General features: G+C 49.9%; 1 protein-coding gene across 2 annotated transcripts in view; it reads right to left on the reverse strand.

Moving 5' to 3' along the window:
• Nucleotides 1-23,463, reverse strand: part of PLEKHG4 (pleckstrin homology and RhoGEF domain containing G4) — a 1,592,954-nt gene that overhangs the window by 1,376,471 nt on the left and 193,020 nt on the right. For both annotated transcript variants that reach the window (XM_085638629.1, XM_085638628.1), the window contains exon 4: nucleotides 22,615-22,701. In XM_085638629.1, coding sequence (XP_085494755.1) covers nucleotides 22,615-22,701 — 87 coding nt within the window. The remainder of the gene's footprint in view (nucleotides 1-22,614; nucleotides 22,702-23,463) is intronic.

Raw genomic sequence — 23,463 nt, forward strand, 5'->3', positions numbered from 1 at the left:
CCTGGATTTCCCCGGGTGTCTAGTTTTAAAAAATGTGCAGGTTTGCTAGGATTTCCAAAGCACGGGCTGAGCTAGGGCTTAAAATCTACAGCTAGGCACATTGCAAAAAAAGGGGTAGTTTTCAGAAGAAAAATGTGATTTGTTCATGTTGTGTTTTGATCAGTTTCCTGTCGCAGGCACTAGGCCTACCCACACAAGTGAAGTACCCTTTGTATTGAGAGACTTAGGAAACACAGAATAGTAGAACAATTGTTATTACCAGTTGTCTCTCTATGCATTTCTGCCTTCCAAATATAAGACAGTGAGTAAAAAAGAAGACATTTTGAAAAATTACCCGTAATTCAGGTGCTAGTATGGCTACCCCCAAATTCAGAGATGTGCAAATAACCACTGCTTCTAAACTCCATATCTTGTTCCCATTTCGGAAATACGTAGCTTACGTTGATTCCTATTTTTCACTCTTTTTATTTTACCAAATAAATTGCTGTATACCCAGTGCTCAATGAAAAACCATTTCATGGTGCAGCTCAGTTATTGGCTCTGGGTACTTCAGATCTTGTGTGAACCTACAAGCCCAATATATCCTCGCAACCAGAAGGGTCCCACTGATGTAATGGTATATCGGTTTGAAAAATCTAGCATAGTTAGAAGACGTTACAGGTGAAAAAGTAGGGACAAATGACTGTTTGTTTTCAACTCAATTTCATATTTTCAACTGTTACTTCCTATAGAAAAACTTTGAAGGATCTACCCAAATGACCGTTAGCGGAATTCAGAATTGTGTCTTCTTTTCAGAAATGTATAGCTTTTTGGGATCCAGTATGGTTACACACCCATTTCTATCACTAACTGAAAGGAGGTTGAAAGCACAAAACATATGAAAATAGGCTATGTCCCAGTACAATGCCAAAACTGTTTGGAAAAGTTTGGTTTTCTGACAAAAGGCAGCCTGTTCCTGAAAGCTGGGAAGATGGTGAGCTTAGCACCCCAAACCCTTCGTTGATACCATTTGTAGGGGGGAAAAAACAGAAGCTGTCTTCTGCAGCACTTTTTCCCCCTTTTTTCCCCACAAAACTAAAATCTAGCTGTATTTTGCCTAATTTCAAGGTCCCCCTCTATGAGAATCCAAAACCCCTGAGTCCCTTTAGAACCCTCAGGATGTTGGAAGAAAAGGACGCACATTTGGCGTGGATACCTTATGTGGACAAAAGGTTATGGGGGCCTAAGCGCGAACTACCCCAAATTGCCAAAAAAAGGCTCGGCCCATGGAAGGGAAAGGCCTGGCAGCGAAGGGTTTAAAGCCCCCAGATAGGTATTTGTTACAAGGATTCTCACAGAGAATACCATAGTAGGCAACGGTTTTGGTATTGCCTACCCCGTGTCAATAACCATAGACATAGTAGCTTTTATCTGTGAGAATCATTGTTAGGCCCTCTTAAGAGAGATAGTATTTTGCTTCCCTAAGTGTAATTTTGTATACATTTCTATCTTTATGACTGTGTCTGATTGTTGACTTGTGGAAAGGTTATTGTTATAACTTAAGTGTTGCCATTCTTTTCCTTAGCTACGTCTTCCCTACTGCTCAGCCAGGATGAGTGCTGGAGTGCTTGGTGATGATTGGGATGCTGAATGTTTGGTGATGTCACAGAATGCATGGGTGCCTGGTGATGTGCTGAGTGTCAGTTGGAGTGTGCAGGCGGAGCAGCAGGGAGGCTGCTCCTGGTGGGCTATCTGCTGTTTACCACCTTCTACTTACTTACCTGAAACTTAACCTGTAACTAAGCTTGAATAAACCAACTTTATATTATACACCTCGGCTAATGGACCTTCAATTACAACATTTTTGGCGACTATTTGAACAAGAACCTACGTGTTGGGGAAGGAGGACTGTACTATATCCTGTTAAAGATACTGGAATTAAGGAGCCTACTGAAGAGATTGGAATTAAGCGACCTGAAACTTGCAGGAAAAGCAACGCCCTGGTCAGCCCCACCAGTGTCCCTCATCACCTGGACAGCCTGCACCCTGGGGTGTTTGACGTTCTTGTCATCTATGGCCTTCAGGAACTGATATTCCCAAAACATAGAAGAGGGACTGTGTACTCATAAGTGCTGTGATCAAAGATAGGGGAAACACAAGTGTGTTAAAACTGCCCTCACACAGATGTGTCGGGCCGCGACTCCTACGGATCATGCAGATCTTTGGGGAAACGTCGGGACTTTATATGAATCCTCGCGAATCTATACTGTGGATTCATGGGGACAGCTCGAGGCCCGGTGCGTGGGCGAGGGATATTCAGCTGGCCGTGGGAAGGCTAAAATACTTGGGGGTGTTCCTTTTGGAGGCTCCGGCGCTTTCTTGGGACCGTAACATAGCGCCGGTATGGGAGAGGATCCGTTCGGATCTCAAGACCTGGTCTCGAATGCCACTGACGTTATATGGCAGGTCGGCAATATTTAAGATGGTGGCGCTGCCAAAGCTGCTCTACCAGCTGCAAAATCATCCATATCCGATCCCGCCTCGATGGTTCTGGCAGGTGAATTCAGTGTTGGGGCAGCTCCTGTGGGAGGGGGGTAAAGTGCAAGTGGCCCTGAGAACATGTTTTCTATCCTCGTATTGCGGGGGAATTGCGTCCTCGGATGTCTTGTCTTACTATCAGGCATCGCACCTCCTTGTTCTCAACGAGTGGTGGTATGGGGATAGGAAAGACCCGGCATACGCATTGGAGAGGCTGCTTATGGGATCTAATACACTACACACTATCCTGTACTCGGCGCCGGTGCGCAGCAGTATGCCGTCAGCCACGCGTGTGGTTCTCTTGATCTGGCGGCAGGCACTGCGTCGGATGGGCTGGTGGAATGTCTTAACTGAAGAGACCCCCTTTGGAACAATGGGCGCTTCCCAGACCTGATGGCGCTAAGGGGCTTCCGCGGATGGGATGCAATTGGCATCTCGACATTGGGAGACGTTATGATGGACACGACGCTCAAACCATTCCAGGATCTACAAAGAGAATTCTCTATGCCCCAATCACAGTTCTATAGATATCTCCAGCTGCGTCATGCGCTGTCCCCTAGTTTGGAGGGACTGACATCCCTCCCCGAGTTTAGTCCGTTGGAAGCGAGACTCTTTATGGGGGACTCGGAGACCAAAAAGATCTCCAGGATCTACCAGGCCCTAGTTATTCATTGCTCTACAAAGCTCCAGAAGTTGCGGGGGGACTGGGAATCTGACGTAGGTGCCCTAGATGAGGAATACTGGAGAGAGGCCCTGGCGTCTCCGAGGGAAGCGGCTCTAGCGATGCGCCTGCGCCTCATACAATTTAAATACCTGCATAGGGTTTACTTCACCCGGGCCAGACTGTTCCGAGTGGGTATGATTGCCACGCCGGACTGCCTTAGGTGTGGCCAGGGGAAGGAACATTTCTTCATACTATTTGGCACTGCCCTGCCTTAGACCGGTTCTGGAGGAGGGTGATTACTTGCTTGTCCGAGGTACTGGGGTGGGCGGTCCCACGAACGCCACGATTTGCACTGCTGCATGTCATGGAGGGCATTGGGGGCAATATATACAAGCGGCACTTGCTGCGGCTGGGCCTTACGCTAGCAAAGTGGGACATCGCTAGAGCATGGAAGGCGCCTCGAGCTCCATCAGTGACAGCATGGAAGAACAGCCTAGACTTCTGTATGGGCCTGGAACAACCCATATTTGTAGCCCGGGGATGTCCACGCAAACATTACAAAATATGGAAAAGGTGGGCGGAATACCGGGGGCTGTGGCTGGAACAACCAGTGGAGGATGAGGAGCATGTATGGGGATGATTTGTGGGGCTGGTCAGGCTAGGGGGAAGATAGGGGGATCCATCTGATCGGGACATGACGTGGCAGCAGGACTTTAAGGCTGGGGTGGGGAATATATGGACATGGTGCAACGCAGAAGACAGGGTGGGGGGAGTTGGGGGGGGAGTTTGTTATTGTTCAGGATAAAATTTTGTGGTATCTCTGGACGGCAGACATGCCAACAGATTGCTGTAGTGATATAATGCAATGTGATTTCAATGATGACCCTAATACTCAGGGGGCTGTAATATGTATGCAATCAACTAATAAAATATGTTTAAAAAAAAAACTGCCCTCACACACAGTGAACTGTGTCATGCTTCATCATAGGGCTGCTAACACACCTCCGCGCAGACCAACGCTGGAGGTGGAGCAATAGGGAGGGGGAAGACAATACAACACGTAAGTGAAAATAGAATGGGATCACAAGGGAACATAAGTGCAGAAACAGTGATTAAAACTGGACACAGGGAATCCCTATTACAATTTTAATACTGGGTACCCTGGCTAGAGTAAAATCGTCACTACAAGACCAGTGGATGGTGGTATGGGGAACTTATAACGAGTTGCATGCCTTGATGTGCTGAACAGACTGCTACAAGTGATGGAAGCACAGATGCCTTGATACTCCAATGGCATACAATAAGGAAATCAAGGAGATCCCTACAGCATGATTTTGTTGCTAATGACTACACATCCCTTGAGAGAACAGCTGGACTTCTACAAACTTCTTGGTATGCGATTTGTCTTTTACGCTTCGTGGTCATGGCAATACTTACAGCTTGCGCTGTTGAATAAAAAATCAGAAATGTTGGTTATTCCACCTTTTGCCCGTTAATTTTAACTGTGAGTTGAAAGTAGTGTGCTCGAGCGAGAGCCAGGAGCTGCAACAACGGTGCATGCAGAGGCCACGGGAAGGGAAGCATTGTGAGGTCAGCAAAGGAATCCCTGATGCCGCATGCTGAGGAGATGCGTGCTGAAATCTGCTCAGGAATTTTCACGTCAAGTACTGAGGAAACGTGAGCACAACAGTGTTGTGTGCGTCAGCTCTAGGAGTTTTTTTTTTTTGTCAGCTGTTCAGCTGAGGAAGCGGGCCGTGTGCGGATGAAAAGATTTTTGGGCGCTAGGCCGAGACAATCATATCAGCTGTGTGTGTGTGTTAGTGCACCTGTCAACGCTGCCCTTTCAAAATGGTGTATCTTCTTCTTGCATGCTGTTACGTGGCTCCGTAATGATGTCACAGTGGAGGCTGCGCGTTTCCAGTCGTGATCACGTAAAAGACTGGTGCGCTGACCCACATGTATTTGCAGGATATTCTTTGGTTATGCTGTTCAACAGTCGCGTGGTGTCGTGTGTGTGGCTGAAGGATCTACGGCAAACGGAGCAGAGCGCAGCAAGAGTTCTATCGTCACCAGCGTGTATTGTGTGCGACATGAGATGCCATTTGGGTGGCAGACACAGTACATCTTAAAAATTACTCATCACACACAATGTGAGATGCCAACTTGGAGGTAGTCACTATCTATTATGAAGTATCTATTCAAATTGACCTCTGTGCATCACAGCGTATTGGGTGGCAACAGCAACATGGAGCTCTTTGACAAGTTTTCAGTATGGGTGAGGACTTCGGGCGAGATATCGCTCACCGGAGTAAAAGACTTTCTATCTGTTTTTATTAGAAAGAATATAAATCTTTGCTTCATGCGAAATGGCTGCTTCTTGATGCTATTTCGGGTGTTCTACCTACGTGTATTATGGTTTTTTTTGGGCCCCTTGATATTAGCCCATGTCTTGTAATGGTGTGAGGTATATGTTTCTGCACGGTTGTTGAATCATGTCCTCTATCACGAGGTCGTTAAGGTTTTATGTTGCACTTGTCTCCTGTGCTTAACTTCTGTGTGCTTGTGGTCCGGTCATGTATTTTATTTCGGGATGTAAGGTCTTTTGCCTTAGTACAGAGTTGTGGGGTGACGAGTGCCCCAGTACAGTCTTGTAGGGAGGTGTGTACCCTATTAAAGTGCTGTGGGGTGGTGAGTGTCACAGTAACTTCTTGTAGGGTGGTGTGTACCCTATTACAGAGCTGTGGGGTGGTGAGTGCCCCAGTATAGTCTTGTAGGCAGTCTTGTAGGGTGGTGTATACCCTATTACAGAGTTGTGGGGTGGTGAGTGCCCCATAACAATCTTGTATGGTGGTGTTTACCCTATTACAGAGTTGTGGGGTGGTTAGTGCCCAAGTACAGTTTTTAGGGTAGTGAATACCCTCATACAGAGTTGTAGGGTGGTTAGTGCCCTGCTACAGTTCTTGGGTGGTTAGTACCTCAGTACAGAGTTGTGAAGTTTGTTTGCCTGAGAATTCTTATCGGCTCAGAGGCACAGGCTTTGTTGTGTTTTACGCTATGTCCTCTTTGGTCTTGGAATGCTTGTATATTTATTTTCCCTAAGGGAGGGGGATGGGGTTAATCTTATTGTATTTAATTGGGCCATGAAGTGTTAATTGTTTTAGGGATTATTGTTTCCTTCAGGTACATTCTTTCAATTCTCTTCCATGATTGTAATGCATGTATACATTTGCATTGTTCCTTCTATCTTTTGTGAATTTAATGTATTTAATGATGTTTTCGTTTACTTGCATTATTTCTGCTTTTAGTTTCCCTAAGGAAGGGGGATGTGTTATAACTTAAGTGTTGTCCCTACTGCTCAGCCAGGATGAGTGCTGGAGTGCTTGGTGATGATTGGAATGCTGAATATTTGGTGATGTCACAAAATGCATGGGTGCCTGGTGATGTGCTGAGTGTCAGTTGGAGTGTGCAGGCTGAGCAGCAGGGAGGCTGATCCTGGTGGGGCTATCTGCTGTTTACCACCTTCTACTTACTTACCTGAAACTTACCCTGTAACTAAGCATGAATAAACCAACTTTATATTATACACCTCGGCTAATGGACCTTCAATTACAACAGTTATGCTCAAAACTGTAGGCTTGAGTTGGTTATGGTGACATGCTAGAGGCCTGATTGGCGCACTGGAAAACATTATATTTAGTCCCATAGGTTTGGTTTGCTTATTATGGTATGTTATGACAAAGATATTAAAGCTAGCTTATTGAGAGCGCTAGGTGGCGCTACCCAAGATGGCCGCACTGAGGTGAGGCTCCTGGATGCCTGTGCCTGACCCCTCGCATCCGCCCTGAATCCGCCACGGCTGTCCTGGGTGTGAACCGGCGGTCCCCACCTGTAGCGGAGCTGCTGCCCTGCCCTCGGTGGGATTTCCGGCCGGATCCGAGCAGCCGGCGCCGAGATTGGAGGCCCGTAAGCCGCGCCGGGGAGAAGGGACGCACCCGGACGGTTCCGTGGCCGGCGCAGAGGGCTAAGTGAGCCCGCGGCGCACCACGAGGGGAGAAGGCCGCGTGACCGGCGGCAGCGGCCCACCGGTCGTAGGAGCTGCGGAGTGGCACCCACGCCTTCAGTGGACCTCCAGTGAGTTGGGGCAAGAGACGGCAGGTGAGCGCCCCCCAGAGCTGCCAGGGGGAGGTAGCCCGCGTCCAGTAGCGGGGAGGCCCTGACCGACGGGCGGATCGGCCCGAGCTGTGTGGGCCTACCTGAGAGACCAGGCCCGGCGTTGCTGTCCCTGCCGCCCACTCCTTACCTACGCTGTGGACCGCGGACTTGAGCCGACACCGGGCCCCTCACCAGCCTACCCTGGGCGCCCGCGGGGGGAACTCTTGCCTGGCGATCCCCGGAGCGGTGACGTCCCCGCCGGACCTTGAGGGCGGCCGCCGGACAAGGGGCTGTGACGTTTCCTTGGCGATAGGGGATGCTGGGACGGGCCTGGCGGCCGCTGGAGGCCACATTTGCCCTGCATCACCGACCGGGAAGCACTGCCGGTAGGGGCGCCCCCTTGACCGTCTTGACCGGGTGGGGTGGCCCCCGGCGCGGTGCTTGGTCCGGGACCGAGGGTGGCTGCGGAATCGACCCGTTGGCCGGGACGGCCCTGTGGACTGGGGCGGACGACGGTGATTCGGCGGCCCGAGCGCTGTCCATCGACTGGTGACCACCATGGGTGCGGACTACAGCGGGGGGCCTGCGGCGAGGTGAGTGTGGCCCGGTCCGGATCTCCCTGGGGAAGTGGCGTGCCCGTTGGATTCTGAGCCCTCCCTCGCCCTTTCCTCGCTCTCTCTGTCCCCGGCCTGGCGCTGGAGGTCGCTTTGCCGGGCGAGTGAAGACAGTCTGCCGGTCCACCCTGCCTGACCTCGGGCCCAGCGCCTGCTCTCAGGGGGCTGCCATGGGCAAGGACAAAGGTCCCAGGCTGCCGCCCGCGTCCCACCAGACGAAGATTGACCAATTTGCGAGCGCTGCCCCGAACAAGGACTTGGCCATCATCCTCCAGGCCATTGAGGCCTCCCGCACCTCCTTGGAGGGGATGGTTGGGGAAGTGAAGGTGGATGTTACACTCCTGCGGCAGGACCTCCGCAACGCCACGGCCCGCATTACGGAAACGGAATCCCGGATCTCAACGGCGGAGGACGACATTCGCCAGCTACAGGACCAGGTCCGGGAGCTCACGACCCACTCCAAGGAACTGCATAGACGGGCGGAGGATGCCGAAAACCGCGCCCGCCGCAACAACCTTCGCCTGGTGGGCTTTCCGGAGGGGGTCGAGTCTGGCCGAGCCGACGACTTCCTGGACGCTTGGTTCAAATCCTGGATGCCGGCGGCGAGTTTGTCGACCTGGTTCGTAGTGGAGAGGGCGCACCGGTCGCTGGCGGCCAAGCCCCCAGTGGGGGCTCCCCCGCGCCCCTTTATTCTTCGGATCCTCAATTTCAGGGACCGGGACGCTATCCTGCGGGAGGCACGGGTGAGCGGCCCCTTGACCTTTAATAACCACACCATTATGATCTTGCCGGACTACACCCGGGAGGTCCAAGAACAACGCCGCTCCTACACGGAGGTGAAGCAAAAGCTGCGCTCCCTGGGCCTCCAATACCAGCTCCAGTTCCCTGCGCGTCATTTTCCAGGGCAAAACACTGTTCTTTGACACTCCCAAGGCAGCGTGGAGCTGGCTCACCGAGGAAAAACCTATGCGCCGGTCCGGAGGGGTGTCGCCCAGTACTGTGCCGCGGGGCCCTGTTGCAGTTGGGTCCCAACGATCACGGCGCAAGAAGCGCACGCACTCCTGGCAACGCCGTGCTGCGACAGGGGCCAGGACCCGGTCCGCGAGCCTCTTGGGAAGAAACGTGAGAGACTCCTCTGCCTCGTCTGGGACATCATCTCTTGTGGTCGGGGAGTCTCGGCGCCGCCTGTCGCCTCAGCCGGATGGGCCTCCAACCCCCCTCCAAGCACCAATTGACCTGTCAGACCTTTCCCGCAGCCCCGCCATATGACTTTCTCTTTGTACTCTCTATATCCACGGGGGGGGGCGGCGACCCTGCCCGGTAGTGGGGGATTCTGCAACCTCACGTTTTCTGTAGCAACCTAGGACACGCCATTGTAATCCGTACTTCAGGAGGGGTCCTCCACGCTCTTTACACCCGAGCACCCAAGCTTGGGGCCTTGTCCATGTTGGTTCAGTTAGGGCGACAGATGCTTCCTTTCTTGAAGTGTAGGGTGGGGGGTGGGGGGTTGGGTATTTGTTGGTTGTTCCTCCTTGGGAGGGTGTTTTGTTTGGTTTGGGTTTGTTTTCCACTGAGCCTTTCACGCAGCACCACACCACAAATGTTGTCGCGCTGCTCCACGCAGACACTGCCACGCACTCCGCCGTCGTCCGCTTGCCGCCGCCGTCCACTGGCTCTCCCTAGCGTGAGATCCGTTGTAGGGTGTCTTCCTGGCGTCCCCTGGCCGCGTCGCTCCCAGTGCGTTCCGCTCCCGCCGCTGTCATGGAGGACCTAATCCCTAGGGCCCAGGTGCGCATCCTGTCCTGGAACGTGAACGACTTGTTGGATAGGCTCAAGCGCGCCGCCGTCCTTAAATATGCCCAGCGCGCAGAGGTAGACGTGCTCCTGCTTCAGGAAACCCACCTGCTTGGCGAGAAATGCCCCTTTCTGGCGCGCTATGGGTACGACCGGGTATGGCACTCCGGGTTCTCGCGCGGCCCGCGGGGGGTTGCTGTCCTGCTGCGCCGCTCCCTCCCTTTTGTCTTTACCCGGGTGATCCACGACCCCCAAGGAATGGGGGTTACCGTTAGTGGTACGCTTGAGGGTCGGCCGCTCAGCTTCTTGTCGCTTTACGCGCCGCCCTCTGGGCTGTCTTAGGCTTTGGCTCAGGTCACCTCTTGGCTGACGACTCTCCCTCCGGGAAATATTGTTCTGGGGGGGACTTCAATGCTGTCTCGGCCCCGCGGCTCGACTCCTCGGGTCCGGTTTCAGACTTCCGCGCCGCGCGGGCGAAGCAGCTGGCGGGTTGGGCGGAGGCTCAGGGCTTGTGCGACGCATGGCGGACCTGGCACCTGCACACACGGCAATACACTCATACTTCAGCCGCCCATCACACCCATGCACGCATCAACGCTATTTTTGTTCCCCCCGCCGACTGTGTAGGCATCCAGGACACCCGCATCCTCCCTAGGGGGCTATCCGACCACTCTCCGGTCCTCCTAAGCCTGGGCCCCTCGCCCCGTGGGGCCCGCCAGATGTGGCATTTTAACGCTTGGTTCCTCCAGGATAAGACGCTCCGTAAGGAGGTGGGGTCCGCATTGACGCATTACTATGCTGATAACGACGGGTCGGTCTCCTCGGCGGGCACTCTTTGGGAAGCCTGTAAGGCCACCATTAGGGGGGCTGCCAAGGCACATGTGGTACGGCATCGCCAGACGCAACTGCAACAGCTCACCGCCTGTGAGGCCCGTGCGCTGCGACTGGAGCGGTCTCTCTCCGAATCCGATGATCCGACCAGGGCTCGGCAACTGAGACTTCTGCGCGAGGAGATTCGTCAACGGTCGCTTGATGCGGCTAAGCTCCTCTGGCAATCCTCGCTGGCGAGGGTGTACGGGTGGGGCGATAAGAACGGTGCGCTGTTGCACCGGTTGGCCACTTACCCCAGGGCTTCACGCATTATTCCGGCGGTGGCCGACTCTGATGGCGTGCTCCACTCCTCCTCCGTGGCGATAGCGGAAGCCTTCGCTCAGTACTACTCACAGTTATATCAGGCCGGGCGCCGGACCTTTCCCTGACCTCTCTGCTCGCCGCTAGTAACTTGCGCCTTCCCCAACTTCGGTCGGGAGACTGGGAGAGTCTGGAGGCGCCCATTTCCCCTGAGGAGATTGGAGATGCGATAGGGCGCACGTCCTCGGGGAAGACCCCGGGACCGGACGGCTTCCCCCAAGAGTTTTATGCCACCTACAAAGATCACCTGGTCCCGCGGCTGCGTGCTCTCTTTGCCGAAGCGGTTAAAAAAGGCTCCTTCCCTCCAGAGGCCGACATTGCCACGACTGTGGTTCTGCCCAAGTCCGCGCCGCCACCTTCTGACAGGTCGGCCTACCGGCCGATCTCCCTTATTAACACGGACATCAAGCTTTACGCAGCAGTCCTGGCCCAGCGGCTCAGACCCTTTTTGTCGTGTTTGGTACACCCGGACCAATGCGGCTTTATGCCGGATCGGGGCACCCGCCACTGCCTCCGTCGCCTTCATGTGGCCTTGGCCCACCGCCATCGCTTACCTCCATATCTCACTCTCCTGCTCGCTGATTTCGAGAAAGCTTTCGACTTGGTTGGGTGGGCCTACTTGTTTGATGTCCTGACCCACATGGGTTTCGGCCCCAAATTTGTCGCAATGGTACGGGTCCTCTACGCGCGCCCCCGCGCCAGAGTGTTGGTTAACGGGGCGCTGTCGCGGCCGTTCCGGATCGGCCGGGGGACGCGGCAGGGGTGCCCGCTATCGCCCCTTCTCTTCGTGCTTGCGATGGAGCCCTTGGCTGCCCTGATCAGAACAGACCCTCTCCTTCAGGGCTGGGAGTGGCCGGGCTTAGAGGCGGACAAAATCGCCCTCTATGCAGACGACGTCCTGCTGTACCTCGGGGATCCGGCGCGCTCGGGCCCACGCGCACTCCACATTTTGGGCCGCTTTGGTCGCGCATCTGGCCTCTACCTCAACCCGCGGAAATCGGTCCTTGTGCCTTTGCACCCCTCCCGAGAATGCTTTGACTGGCAGGCCACTATTCCCCTCCGCCGGTTGTCCTTCAAGTACCTGGGCATCTGGGTCTCCCTTCTCCCGGAACTGAGCTGGGCACTTAACGTGACCCCCTTGGTCAAGAAAGCTAAGGTGGACCTGACAAGATGGCAAACACTCCCACTCAATCCGCTGGGGAGGGTGGCCCTATACAAAATGATGATTCTCCCCCGGTTCCTTTACGTGTTGCTGAACACTCCCGTGTCCTTCCCGAGGCCGTGGTTCCGCGAGCTGGACGGGATGGCAACCAAATTTCTCTGGGGTGGTGGGAGACCGCGGTTGGCCCTCTCGACATGTCGCCTGCCCACCTTTGATGGAGGGCTAGGCATGACTGATCTCTACCTCTACTACCTGGCTACCCGCCTTCTGGTCGTCCACGATTGGTTCGGGGGGGATGGTCCGACCCGGCCTATAGAGTGGAATTAGAGGACCTGGGGTTCTCCTGTATTCAGGACCGCCTGTACGGCGCCCCCGTCCCCGCCTCCTGCCCAGACATCACCAAAGCGATCTTCATGGCCTGGCGGGCGGCGCTTCGCCACACCCGGTGGACCCGGAAATTGACTCGCGCCACCCCCCTCTGGCACGGGACTTGGTTGCGGGAGGTTGCGGACCTGGAGGGCTTTCGCTCATGGGATCTACTTGGCATCTCCCAGCTGGGAGATGTTTGGCGGGGGACGCATGTGCTCGTACTCAGAACTGCAGGCGCGCTTCTCCCTCAACTCCTCCCAATTTTATAGATACCTTCAACTGCGCCATGCCATACGCACGTACACCCCATTGAACATTAGGCTGCCGGATCACAGCCCCCCGGAGGCTCAGGTCATACTGGGCAACCTAGGGAGGGGGGGTATTTCCAGGATATACCGTTCTCTTGTTAATAACACCCCCGTGTCCCGGGAAGACCTGAAGGAACGGTGGGAGGTGTGGGTGGGTCCCCTGGACGAGGCCGACTGGCGGGACGCCCTTATGGCCCCCAGGCTGGTGACGGCCTCCGCCAGACTGAAGCTTATTCAAATTTACTACCTCCACATTGCCTACCTCACACCGGCTCGCCTTCACAGCACGGGCCTCTCCACTGACGCAGCTTGCCCCCGCTGTGGCTTTGAGCCGGCTGACTTCATACACATGGTGTGGTCTTGTCCGGATTTGGATGGGGGAACTGGAGGGGCATAGAGGCCGAGCTCACGGAGGTCCTGGGGTGGGAGGTGCCACATGACCCTAAGCATACCCTACTGGGCATCACTGATGGCCTAGATGGCACGCGCGCAGAGAAGCTATTCCTCACGACAGCGCTCATGGTAGCGAAGCAAGACATTGCAGCGGCCTGGAAACAACCGCAGCCACCTAGCCTGGCCAAATGGAGCACCGGGGTGGACTGGTGTGCGGCACAGGAACGGACTCTCTACCAGGCACGAGGTTGCCACAAGAAATACCGCAAGGTCTGGGGGAAATGGTTGGGTAATGTATTATGAGCAGGCGGTTTGGGGGGGAGGGGGCGGGAGGAGGGTTTCGGGGGGGGGCGGGATGTGGCGTGTTCTCATGTAATGCTGTTGTCAGCTGATGGATCGACAGGCTCATGGTTTTTATGTTGTATTATTCAAAACAATAAAAACTTGTTTATCAAAAAAAAAAGCTAGCTTATTATTGTAAAAAGCATTTGTTAAAGCCATTAAGCCTTTAAAAGTTGGTTGTTATCACATTGTGGTACGGGCAACAAACAGGTATTCTATTACGTAACCTCACAGAATACTGTAGAAAACAATGATGTTGGTGTTGTCCACCTAGACAAAGCTTAATTGGTTTTCACAGTAACAATTCTTATTGGGCTTTGTTGAGAGGGATTCATTATTATTTTGTAAGCTGTATTTTTCTACAACTTTGTAACTTTATAACCGTATGAATGATGGGTTATGAGCACTTGAATAGGCTCATGTTGGTTAAGGTATATATCCAATGGCAAAGGGTAAAGACTTCATTGGTTTATTGAGGAAAAACATGACAGATTTCATAGGTTTGATCTGTTTTTTATGAAACATTATGGCAAAGCTAGTATGCCTGACCTACTGATTGTAAAAAGCATGCCTTAAAGACAATAGGCTTTTAAGGACGGATTGTTTTTAACACTGTGTTAAACATGCAGGCAGGCATTTTGTTAGATGGAAATTTTGCCGATGACTATTGTAGGCAAGGGCTTTGGTGTTGGTGATCCATCTGAAGAAACGGAGGATAGAAGATGTACACCAAAAGAATTTTTGTCTTTTAGGAGAGATAGTGTTTTGATTTGCCACTGTAATTTTGTATTCATTTGAATGTTTATGACTGTATGATGATAGTTCGCCTGTGGAAATCGTACACTCAGCACAGTAGGCTGAACATTAAAAGTTATTGGCCTGATTGTTGAAAAATTATGATGATAAAGACACAAGACCTGATCTATTGTTTATGAAAAACATATGATAAAGTCAATAAGCATTTGGGTATACTGTTATTACTCCATATTAAAGTCTGTTGATAGGTAATTTGTTACATAGAATTTCACAGATTAATGTAGTAGGCAAGGGTTTTGATGTTGGTTACCCCGCTGTGACAAACCAGGGGTATTGAAGATTTGCAGTCATAATCCTCGTTAGGCCTTTTAAGGAGAGACTATATTGTGTTTTGCTATCTGTAATTTTGTACACTATGTACTTTTACGACTATCCCTGAAGGTGGTTTTGTGGGAAAACTTAAGCTCCATACATGAGTCCTCAGTTGGTTAGGGTGGCAAGCCAATGATAACTGCTAGAGGCCTGATTGGTTCAGTAGGGAAAAATATTTCGGATGACATAGGTCTGATCGATTTATTATAAAAAGTTATGATAAATGCAGTAGGGTTGACATATCGATTGTGAAAAGCATATGCTTGAGTCAATAGGCTTTTAGGGGTGGATTGTTACTTCTCTGTATTGAAGCATACAGATAGGTATTTTCTTACATGAAATGTCACACATTAACATTGTAGCTAAGGATTTTGGTGTTGGCTACCACCTCTGACAAACCCTACCTAGTGGAAAAAGATTAGCATTGTAATATTTATTCCTAGGATCTCTTCTTATCTGTCTGCAAGGATCTAGTAAAAAAAAATATTAAATAATATGTACATCAATATATATACATATATAGCTATATAGAAACAATAAGGGTCTTTGGGATTTTAGTGTCACTGTTCGGGCTATCCAATCGATCTGGGGGTTGTGTACCTGCAACCAAGGTACCACTAGGACATTAGTTCCTCAAGTGTTTTTGACTACTGGCCCTGACTAACTGGTCTTGAGTTCACACTTTGTTAGGGCTATAGTAGTCTTAGGTGGGAAGTGAAGTAGGACACACAGAATATCATTTGAAGATGTTTCTATCTGTTTGGCTGTACAGCCTAAGTGAACTTCCACCCATGTGCTTAATCCACCCGAGGGCCTCCCTTTTCCACCTGTTACTGCGGGAATGATATTGGTGGCAAAGCCTAATATGAAGACATCCCCTCTTGCCCACGTCTCCTGGAACATACAGATCTCATATTGGTCAATAAAATGGCCCCATTCGGGGTTATCTATCTTGGTGTTTAAACCGGCTACATTCCAGGATAAGACTCGCAGCCTTGGACAATCCGGGGAGTTGGTTTTGGCGACAACTGGAGGGGTAGGTGGGGACGAGGTCCCACAAAACCCAGAATCAGCTTCCGTGACCGTCCCACTATTCAATAGAGGGGATTGGTTGCTGGTCAAGACCATGTTATGTCCCTCTTTTTTGTCTCCTGAGGAGCCGCTCATGCTCCCACAGGATTCTCCTTCCCCTAGTATCGATCAGTGCCCTACATCCTCCCTGGGTTTAACGATTTCCACCTGAGACTCGCCCAGCTGTACGTCGGGTCCTATGACCAGGATCTCGAGTCAATCTACTCCTTCTAGACTGCTAAATCTATTTGCTGTGGGAATATTGTAGATTGATTGTCTAGGCCGATGGTGATCTAAAGCAGCTATTTGGTAGCTTTGATTTTCGGGTCTCCATCCCCACCCAAATTGCCTTCTGACTTGATGGGTTCTCTCTGGGGTGTAAAAATAACCCAACTGAAGGGCTCTAATGGTGCCCATTTGTCTCCCATCATCTCTATTTAATATTTCTTGGGCAACGCATGGGTTTCTAAAGTTTATCACTATACAGTCTCCTTGCTTATCCTTGGATCTCCATCATAGCCAACCAACTCTGCGTGTTATTAAGATCTCTCCTGCATCGTCATACCGGAAGTGTCTATGGTTAGCTAACCAGTGCATGCATTAGTTTTTTAAATTCCTGGTGTGATTTGTTTTGGCCCACTCCGAGCTCAGGGATGCCTGCAAGAACGAGAACATATGGAGTTGAAGCGGGTGGTAGGTTTATAACTGGGAGGGGGGGGTTTTCTTTAATGACTTCTGTGCGCTTGTTAAATTCTACTCATACCCGTTGTTTGTTCGGCTGCCATTGCTTGATGGACTGTTGGTGTGGGGGTGTTGGATTTGCTCTACTAGGGGTTCGGGAGGGTTGTCTCTCTATATTGACTCTCTTGGGGGCTGTAGATTGCTGTCTCTCTGAATTTGGTGCATGAATAGCCGGGCGATCGTTATGTATAAGGGACGGGGTGGCCCTAATGATGTTAGAAGCGGCCTGGTCTTTCGGTCCAATGTCAGGCCCAGCGTTCCCATCTACTGCCCCCCTGTCACTTGTCCGTTCGTTGAGCAGCGAGGTCAACTTGTCAACCCTTTCTACAAGTAATTTAAGCTCGTCCTTTACTATAGCCCTTACTTGGATTTGCAGATCCACCACTAACTTGGTGACCTAAACTGGCTGTTCGATGACCGTTTCAATACTGTTTGCTGTTCCTCCCATCCCAGTATTTCTATCAACTATCTTCTCTCCTGTAACCTTATTCCTTCTTACCACTGTTTTCACTTGTGTTTTGGGTCTCCCTTTTGTAACGGGCTGTATGAGTGATTCCCCCCTGCATTGTTCAGTATTGGTTGCTTCAACTGTTAGAGTTTGGCCCCTAGAAGTATCATTTGGCAGGGCTCCTGAGGCTTGCGAGGTGTCTAAATCTACCAGAGGGAATTCCAGATTAGGCGTTAGTGATAATCGTCTCTCTGTCCGCTCAATTTCAGTTGCCACCACTCCTATTTCTTTTTCTAACATCCTATCTATATAGGTCGGTTGGGCTTTGGTTTTTGACTTAGAACGTGCCTGTTGTTTCTTTTCGGCACACATACGTTTGCCCATTATACTTCGAATTCTCAACTTATCTTATGTGTGAAGGATAATTTTATTGAGACACTACTGGTTGACTCAGGACACGGGGTACAGGGGGAACAGATTGGAAGACAGCAAGCGCAAGAAGCAAAGTGCGCAAGTGCTCAGGCGCAAAGTGCAGAGTGCGGAGCACGAGTGCAAATATGCAAGACGCAGAGAGCAAGTGCCAGATAGGCGTATCTATGGTAAGGAGGTCCACCTACATGCCAATCACTGGGGGCATTCAATGCTATAGTCGAATTAATTCAAATCAAATCTAAAATCTAAAATCTTTTAATATTAGGGACCTTACCAGAGAGAGAATACACCAAAGCTCTGGTCACTACCGGGTGACTGTAGACCTTAAAATCCTTTATCGGTCCTATATGGCTAAAATACACGAGAAACTAAAATATAGGTATGCAGTCAAATACTTGGCCATTGACTCTCAAAAATAGTTAAAAACGAAGCATCATTTAACAGTCCCTTTAAGTCCACCCTGCCAAAGATTACCCCCTCTAATTGGGAAGTCTGCGCGGTTTTTGACAATAGTAGGGAGCTAATAGTCACGCAAATGACTGCGAGACGTGAAATGGAGAATTAAGGGTTAAGTCTCACCGCCTTGCACTCCAGATGTTCCATTGCCATGGTCCATAAGTGTTGATGCCCGATAAGACAGCCAAGGGGGCTGGCCCAGCCCAGCCTCTTCCAGGCGCAGACGGGCCTGCCCTTGGCCCGGGCGCGGTCCGCGCGTGTCCCGTGCCGCGTGGGGAGAGGCAGCGCTTTATGCGCGATGGTGTGCTGGCGCCTCCCCCTGACTGGCGGCACCTTTGGAGGCAACAAGGCACGCTAGGACAGGTAGTCCCCTGCCTGGATGGTGAATGCCTCTGGGTTCAAGATGCGCTGGCATGCGTGTGCCCTGGGACTCCCGTCCCACCAGGGCTCAGAGGTGATGCTGGTGTTGTCCCCGAGTCTGTACAAAGCAGGATGGGCTCAGCGCCGCGGGGGGAGAGGCAGCGCTTTATGCGCGATGGTGTGCTGGCGCCTCCCTCTGACTGGCGGCACCTGTGGAGGCAGCAAGGCACGCTGGGACAGGTAGTCCCCTGCCTGGATGGTGAATGCCTCTGGGTTCAAGATGCGCTGGCGTGCGTGTGCCCTTGGACTCCCGTCCCACCAGGGCTTATAGGTGATGCTGTTGTTGTCCCCGAGTCGGTACAAAGCAGGATGGGCTGCCGTACCGCCGGGGGAGAGGCAGCGCTTTATGCGCGATGGTGTGCTGGCACCTCCCCCTGACTGGCGGCACCTGTGGAGGCAGCAAGGCACGCTGGGACAGGTAGTCCCCTGCCTGGATGGTGAATGCCTCTGGGTTCAAGATGCGCTGGCGTGCGTGTGCCCTGGGACTCTCGTCCCACCAGGACTCAGAGGCGATGCTGGTGTTGCCCCGGAGTCTGTACAAAGCAGGATGGGCTGTCAAGCAGGAGGTCATGGGGGGATGCCAAAAACAAATTGTCGTACTGAGCACCACCAGCGCTTAAGCCAGCAGATCAAAGCTTTGGCAGGCTGATCCGACCTCAAGCAAGAAAGAGTAAAAACATGCTCCTGTTGATGGAAGGAGTGTATTTTGCTCGAGTTGATGGCAACCTTACCAGCTTTATTATGTTTTTGGATTTAAGTAGAAAAGATAAGCTGTTGATAGATGTTTCCAACATCCACACAAAGAAAACACTTTGTCTCATCATTATCCATAACCAGGAAGTGCTTTGTGGATGTGGTGTCATGATGACGAGTCACAGTAAAGCCATCTTTCTAAAAAGGCTGCCACTCACAAGTAACAGCCATTCCTACACTCACATCACCAGGTTATTTAAAGAGAATTTAGATGCACACACCCTTACTCTAGTTCCTAACAATATAAGTGTTCTGTCATTTCTCACAAAGTGCGACTGCCCAACACGCAAAACATGACTGGTGATGAGGCAGATGAAAACCATGTACGCACTGTAGAAGCTGCCCCAAAGTTGTAGTTACATACATTGTGTTACCGTGTCTCTAAAAGCACTATATGAGTTCTGGGCATGTCAAAAATTGTGAAGGGCTGTCCTCACACACCACCAGGTGTCATGCGTCGTCATAGGCAGTCCTCGCTCTCTATAAACCTGGTTTGATAGAGAGCAGACTTCTCCTGAAGAAAGGGAGGCACTTCTAATCATTTAAGTGGGGGCCTGTGGAAATAGTCCAAAGAAGCTACAGGTGCTACTCATTAAGTCGTTCGGGTGAAAATGGGACACCGATATATACACCGATATATACGCCAGCAAGCCTCCATTCCAACATTGTCAAAGAGAAAGAGCGGTCGTACTTAGGTGTACGGCGAGGGACGCACCTTGAGGCAGTAAGAGTGTGTATGAGAGCATGCGTGAGAGAATAGAGCGGTTCCTTTTGCGCGTGTACCTACGCAGTTACACTTTTTACCGAAATATTTAAAAACCTTGCTAATAAGAACCCTTTTAGAAATAAATCTTTTACTTTCCCTAGAGTGTGACTACAGGTGTCTCTGAACCCTCCTCCCATGGGGCATTAAAGACCATACGTTGGGGTAAGGTTGTGGGCTGGTCTTACAATTTATGTCAAACAAATGTTTTTACTATTACTTCACGTTTGCAGTGTCATGCGATTATCACATTAGCAATGCAAACGTTGCATATACATGATGTATACAACATTACCTATGTCCAATTTACAAAAAGGCACCAAAACACGCATTTGAATAAAAAATTTATTTATGAATCCACAGGTATTTCAGAACTACAAGGTTAGGTTAGAGGTAGACATAGGTTGCCCAAACAAAGAGACAATATCTAGTGTCATATTGTAAAACCAGGAGCCCGACTTTTGCCCTGAAGAATGCAGCGGACTCATTAGAGCCATAGGCAGAAACATGTTGACGACGGTAACAGTGGTGATGGGGTAATAGCTCCCCTAATCCCCACATTCCAGTATGTTAATACAAAGAAATACACCCTACGATTAACTGTGATTTGTGGTACTACATTGGTTTTAATTTACTATTTCAACGGGACCCCACTTAAATGATTAGAAGTGCCTCCCTGTCTTCAGGTGTAGGCCCGCTCTCTATCAAACCGGGTTTTTAGAGAACGAGGGCTGCCTATGATAAAGCATGACACCTGGTGGTGTGTGAGGACAGCTCATCACAATTTTTGACAAGCCATGCACTCCTATATTGTGCTCATAGAAACACAGTAACGCAATGTAAGTGACTACAAATTTGGGGTAGCTTCTACACTGTGTACATAGTAGATTTGGAGGCCAGCTCACCCTAGAGACCCCGTAGCCTCTAGTTTTCTCCCTTGGATATTACCCAGGGTTTTGTGTTTATGCAGATAAAAACCAGCCTGCCATCACTACTTAGGCATGGCGAGGCCCACTGTACTATAGTGGCCCTAACTCCTGCTCACTGATGTTCCCTAGAAAATGTGCCTGCCTGATGCCTCCCATGCAGGATAAATGCAAAAACAACAATTGATGGACAGAATGCAGAACAATGTCATACATTCACCCCAGTACAGAGATCTGGGCCTAAATCCTCCCATGCAGGATAAGACATCTCTTTCCCCGAGCTCCTGATGAAGATTGGTTTTCCACTTTCTTCAATGGAGGTAAGAGTCTAAGACTCTGTCCCCTACCACCAGGTCTTGCTTCATGAAATATCGGGACTCTGCACACATCAATTAACAAGGATTTAAAGGGCTAGCCACACAAAAGAAAAGCGATCAAACAGCTCATAAGATAGGTCCACAACAGTCATTAAACCAGCCCACACAATGACCTGTCAGATCAGCCCTTTAGGCCCTGCCTGATTGCACTATAGGCCAGACAGACCGTGGGCCTCAGACCCACCACTGGGAGTTGTCTAATCTTCCAGTGGAAATCTACAGGGTGGCTTCAATCATCTGCTATGCACCACTCTAAACATGCCATATACAAAAGTTATCACAATACAAATAGAGGGCTTGTCAGGTAAAATTGAGGTGGTATGTGACACTGGTGAGGTAGAAAGCAATGGTCATTGGATCAGATTGGTGCTCTAGGAGATGTGGCGATACTGGCACCTATTATCAAATGTGGGGGACATGCAGCCTAATTAATAAATTCTGGAAGGATGTTCTGTCTCCTATAAAATATATCACTAATGCCCAGCTACCTCGATCCATTGTTCGTGGCCCTGGGAGATACTGATGAAGAAAGATTGTGTCCGCTTTCCTCAATGTCGCTAACCACAGTACCAGTGGCCAGTGAGTAACTTACTACAGGTCTGAGCTAGTAAAGTTTTCAGTCCTTTTTGGTTGTTGTAACCCTACACTCATAAATTTGCCTCCACGGTAGTTTCAAGGGATGGAGACAGAAGTCTACATTTTGTAGTAAATTTACACCAGAAAATGTAGAATAATCAAAAGTGCTAAATTTACTATGAGGTACAAGAGTAAATTTATAGGTGTAGATTTACTTGTGTGTAAATTTACCTTTGTGAAAATCCCCTTAGATTTTAGAGCTATAGAGTTTATAGACTTAGCTAATGTTATTGGCCATAAAAGCTTTCAAATTCTTTATTTACCACATATTTCTCTACAGATCAGCCACTTGATACTAACCAATCAGTGTTTCGTGATAGATCACAATCTGCAAAGGAGGCCTAGTCCTTAATTTGAACTGGTGGTTGCAGATGAGGCCCACGCACTCATGTCTGAGGCACTTATTGTTTTCATCAATCTCTGACCCAGCAAGAGACAAAAAAACATAAAAGGGGGAAAGGAGGAAGAGAAAGATAGAAAAACAATAAGAAAGCAAGCAAGTTTATTACAAAATAAATCTGAGATAAATAGGCAAGGAGTGTCTAGTGGTGGATGAAAGAAACATGAGGTGGAATCAAGACTATGCAGTCTTATTTGGCACCCCTGGTATTCAATGCAGGAAGCGCAGACTTCTAACCAAATCGTAGGCCACCAGCACTTATTTTTTTCCGCAAATTAAGCACTGCATGAGCCACTTTTATTTGGGAAGCCTGGGTGTGTTTCTGGTCCAAGTCAAACCCTGGAGAAAGTTCTGTCCCACTGCTCATTTACTCAGATAACAGGCCCCTGAACCAAGCTGGTCTTACTTGCACATCTTAAAGCTATGAACAGCGAGACTACTGCCACAAAAGCATCTAAATATTGCCATTACCTTTCACAGGCAATATGTACACTGATACGGGGGACTCAATTTTAAGAAAATATGTCTACTTTATGCAATCCTCCACACTCTCTTACCTGCATAGCTGTCGGCTTCTCCACGCGAAATGTCATATTTCTTTCTCCAAGTAGCAGGACACTATGAATACTTCTTGGAAGAGCATCCTAAAATTAAAGTGAACATGAGTGTCAATATAGTCTTATCCTGCAATACCTGCTTGCTAAACCTTATTATTTTGTCTTTGGGATACACACTATATCACAATGGATTTACTTCTAGCCAACACTGACGTGCTATTAAAAATCCAATATGTATCCGTACAGGAAATGTTTAATGTCCCAGTACCCCTAAAGCTGGTATTCAGTTCAGCATCAGGAAGAAGTAATGCCATTCATCAGCGTTCTTCACCTAAGTCATGGGACGGAAAGATACTGTTAATTACTCCTGAAATTTGGCAGGTAAGTTGGGTAGGAAAATAAGTGGTCACACCATTATTCACGTAATTGGAGAATAAATCAATCAAAACATTTACATGAGCAAGCTAAATATTGCTAAAACAAAATCCTGCAATGGTAAGGAATTGGATAACTGGTGAAATGTCATGAAATCAGTGCAATAGGGCGTAGAGAGGCACTTAATCTAAGATTTCCAAACCAGCATTGTGTACCCGACTGAAATGTCAGTAGGAAAAATAAACATGGCACGAAGTTCGCTACCCTGGCCCACAATCATGGTCGTTTGCTATGGTGCCCTACTATGACTCTGCAAATTGGACCAAGTAACTCTTACCACATTTGACTCGTTGTGTAGGTAGGTCAAGTAGTCAAAGGCTTCTCAAGGAAGTAGTGGGAGCAACATCTCATAAGCCAAACAACAGACACCATAACAAAATGTCCAACCAAGTGCTTATCTTTAGATAAAAATAA

This window comes from Triturus cristatus, chromosome 12 (genome assembly GCF_964204655.1).
Source record: "Triturus cristatus chromosome 12, aTriCri1.1, whole genome shotgun sequence".
Taxonomy (NCBI): domain Eukaryota; kingdom Metazoa; phylum Chordata; class Amphibia; order Caudata; family Salamandridae; genus Triturus; species Triturus cristatus.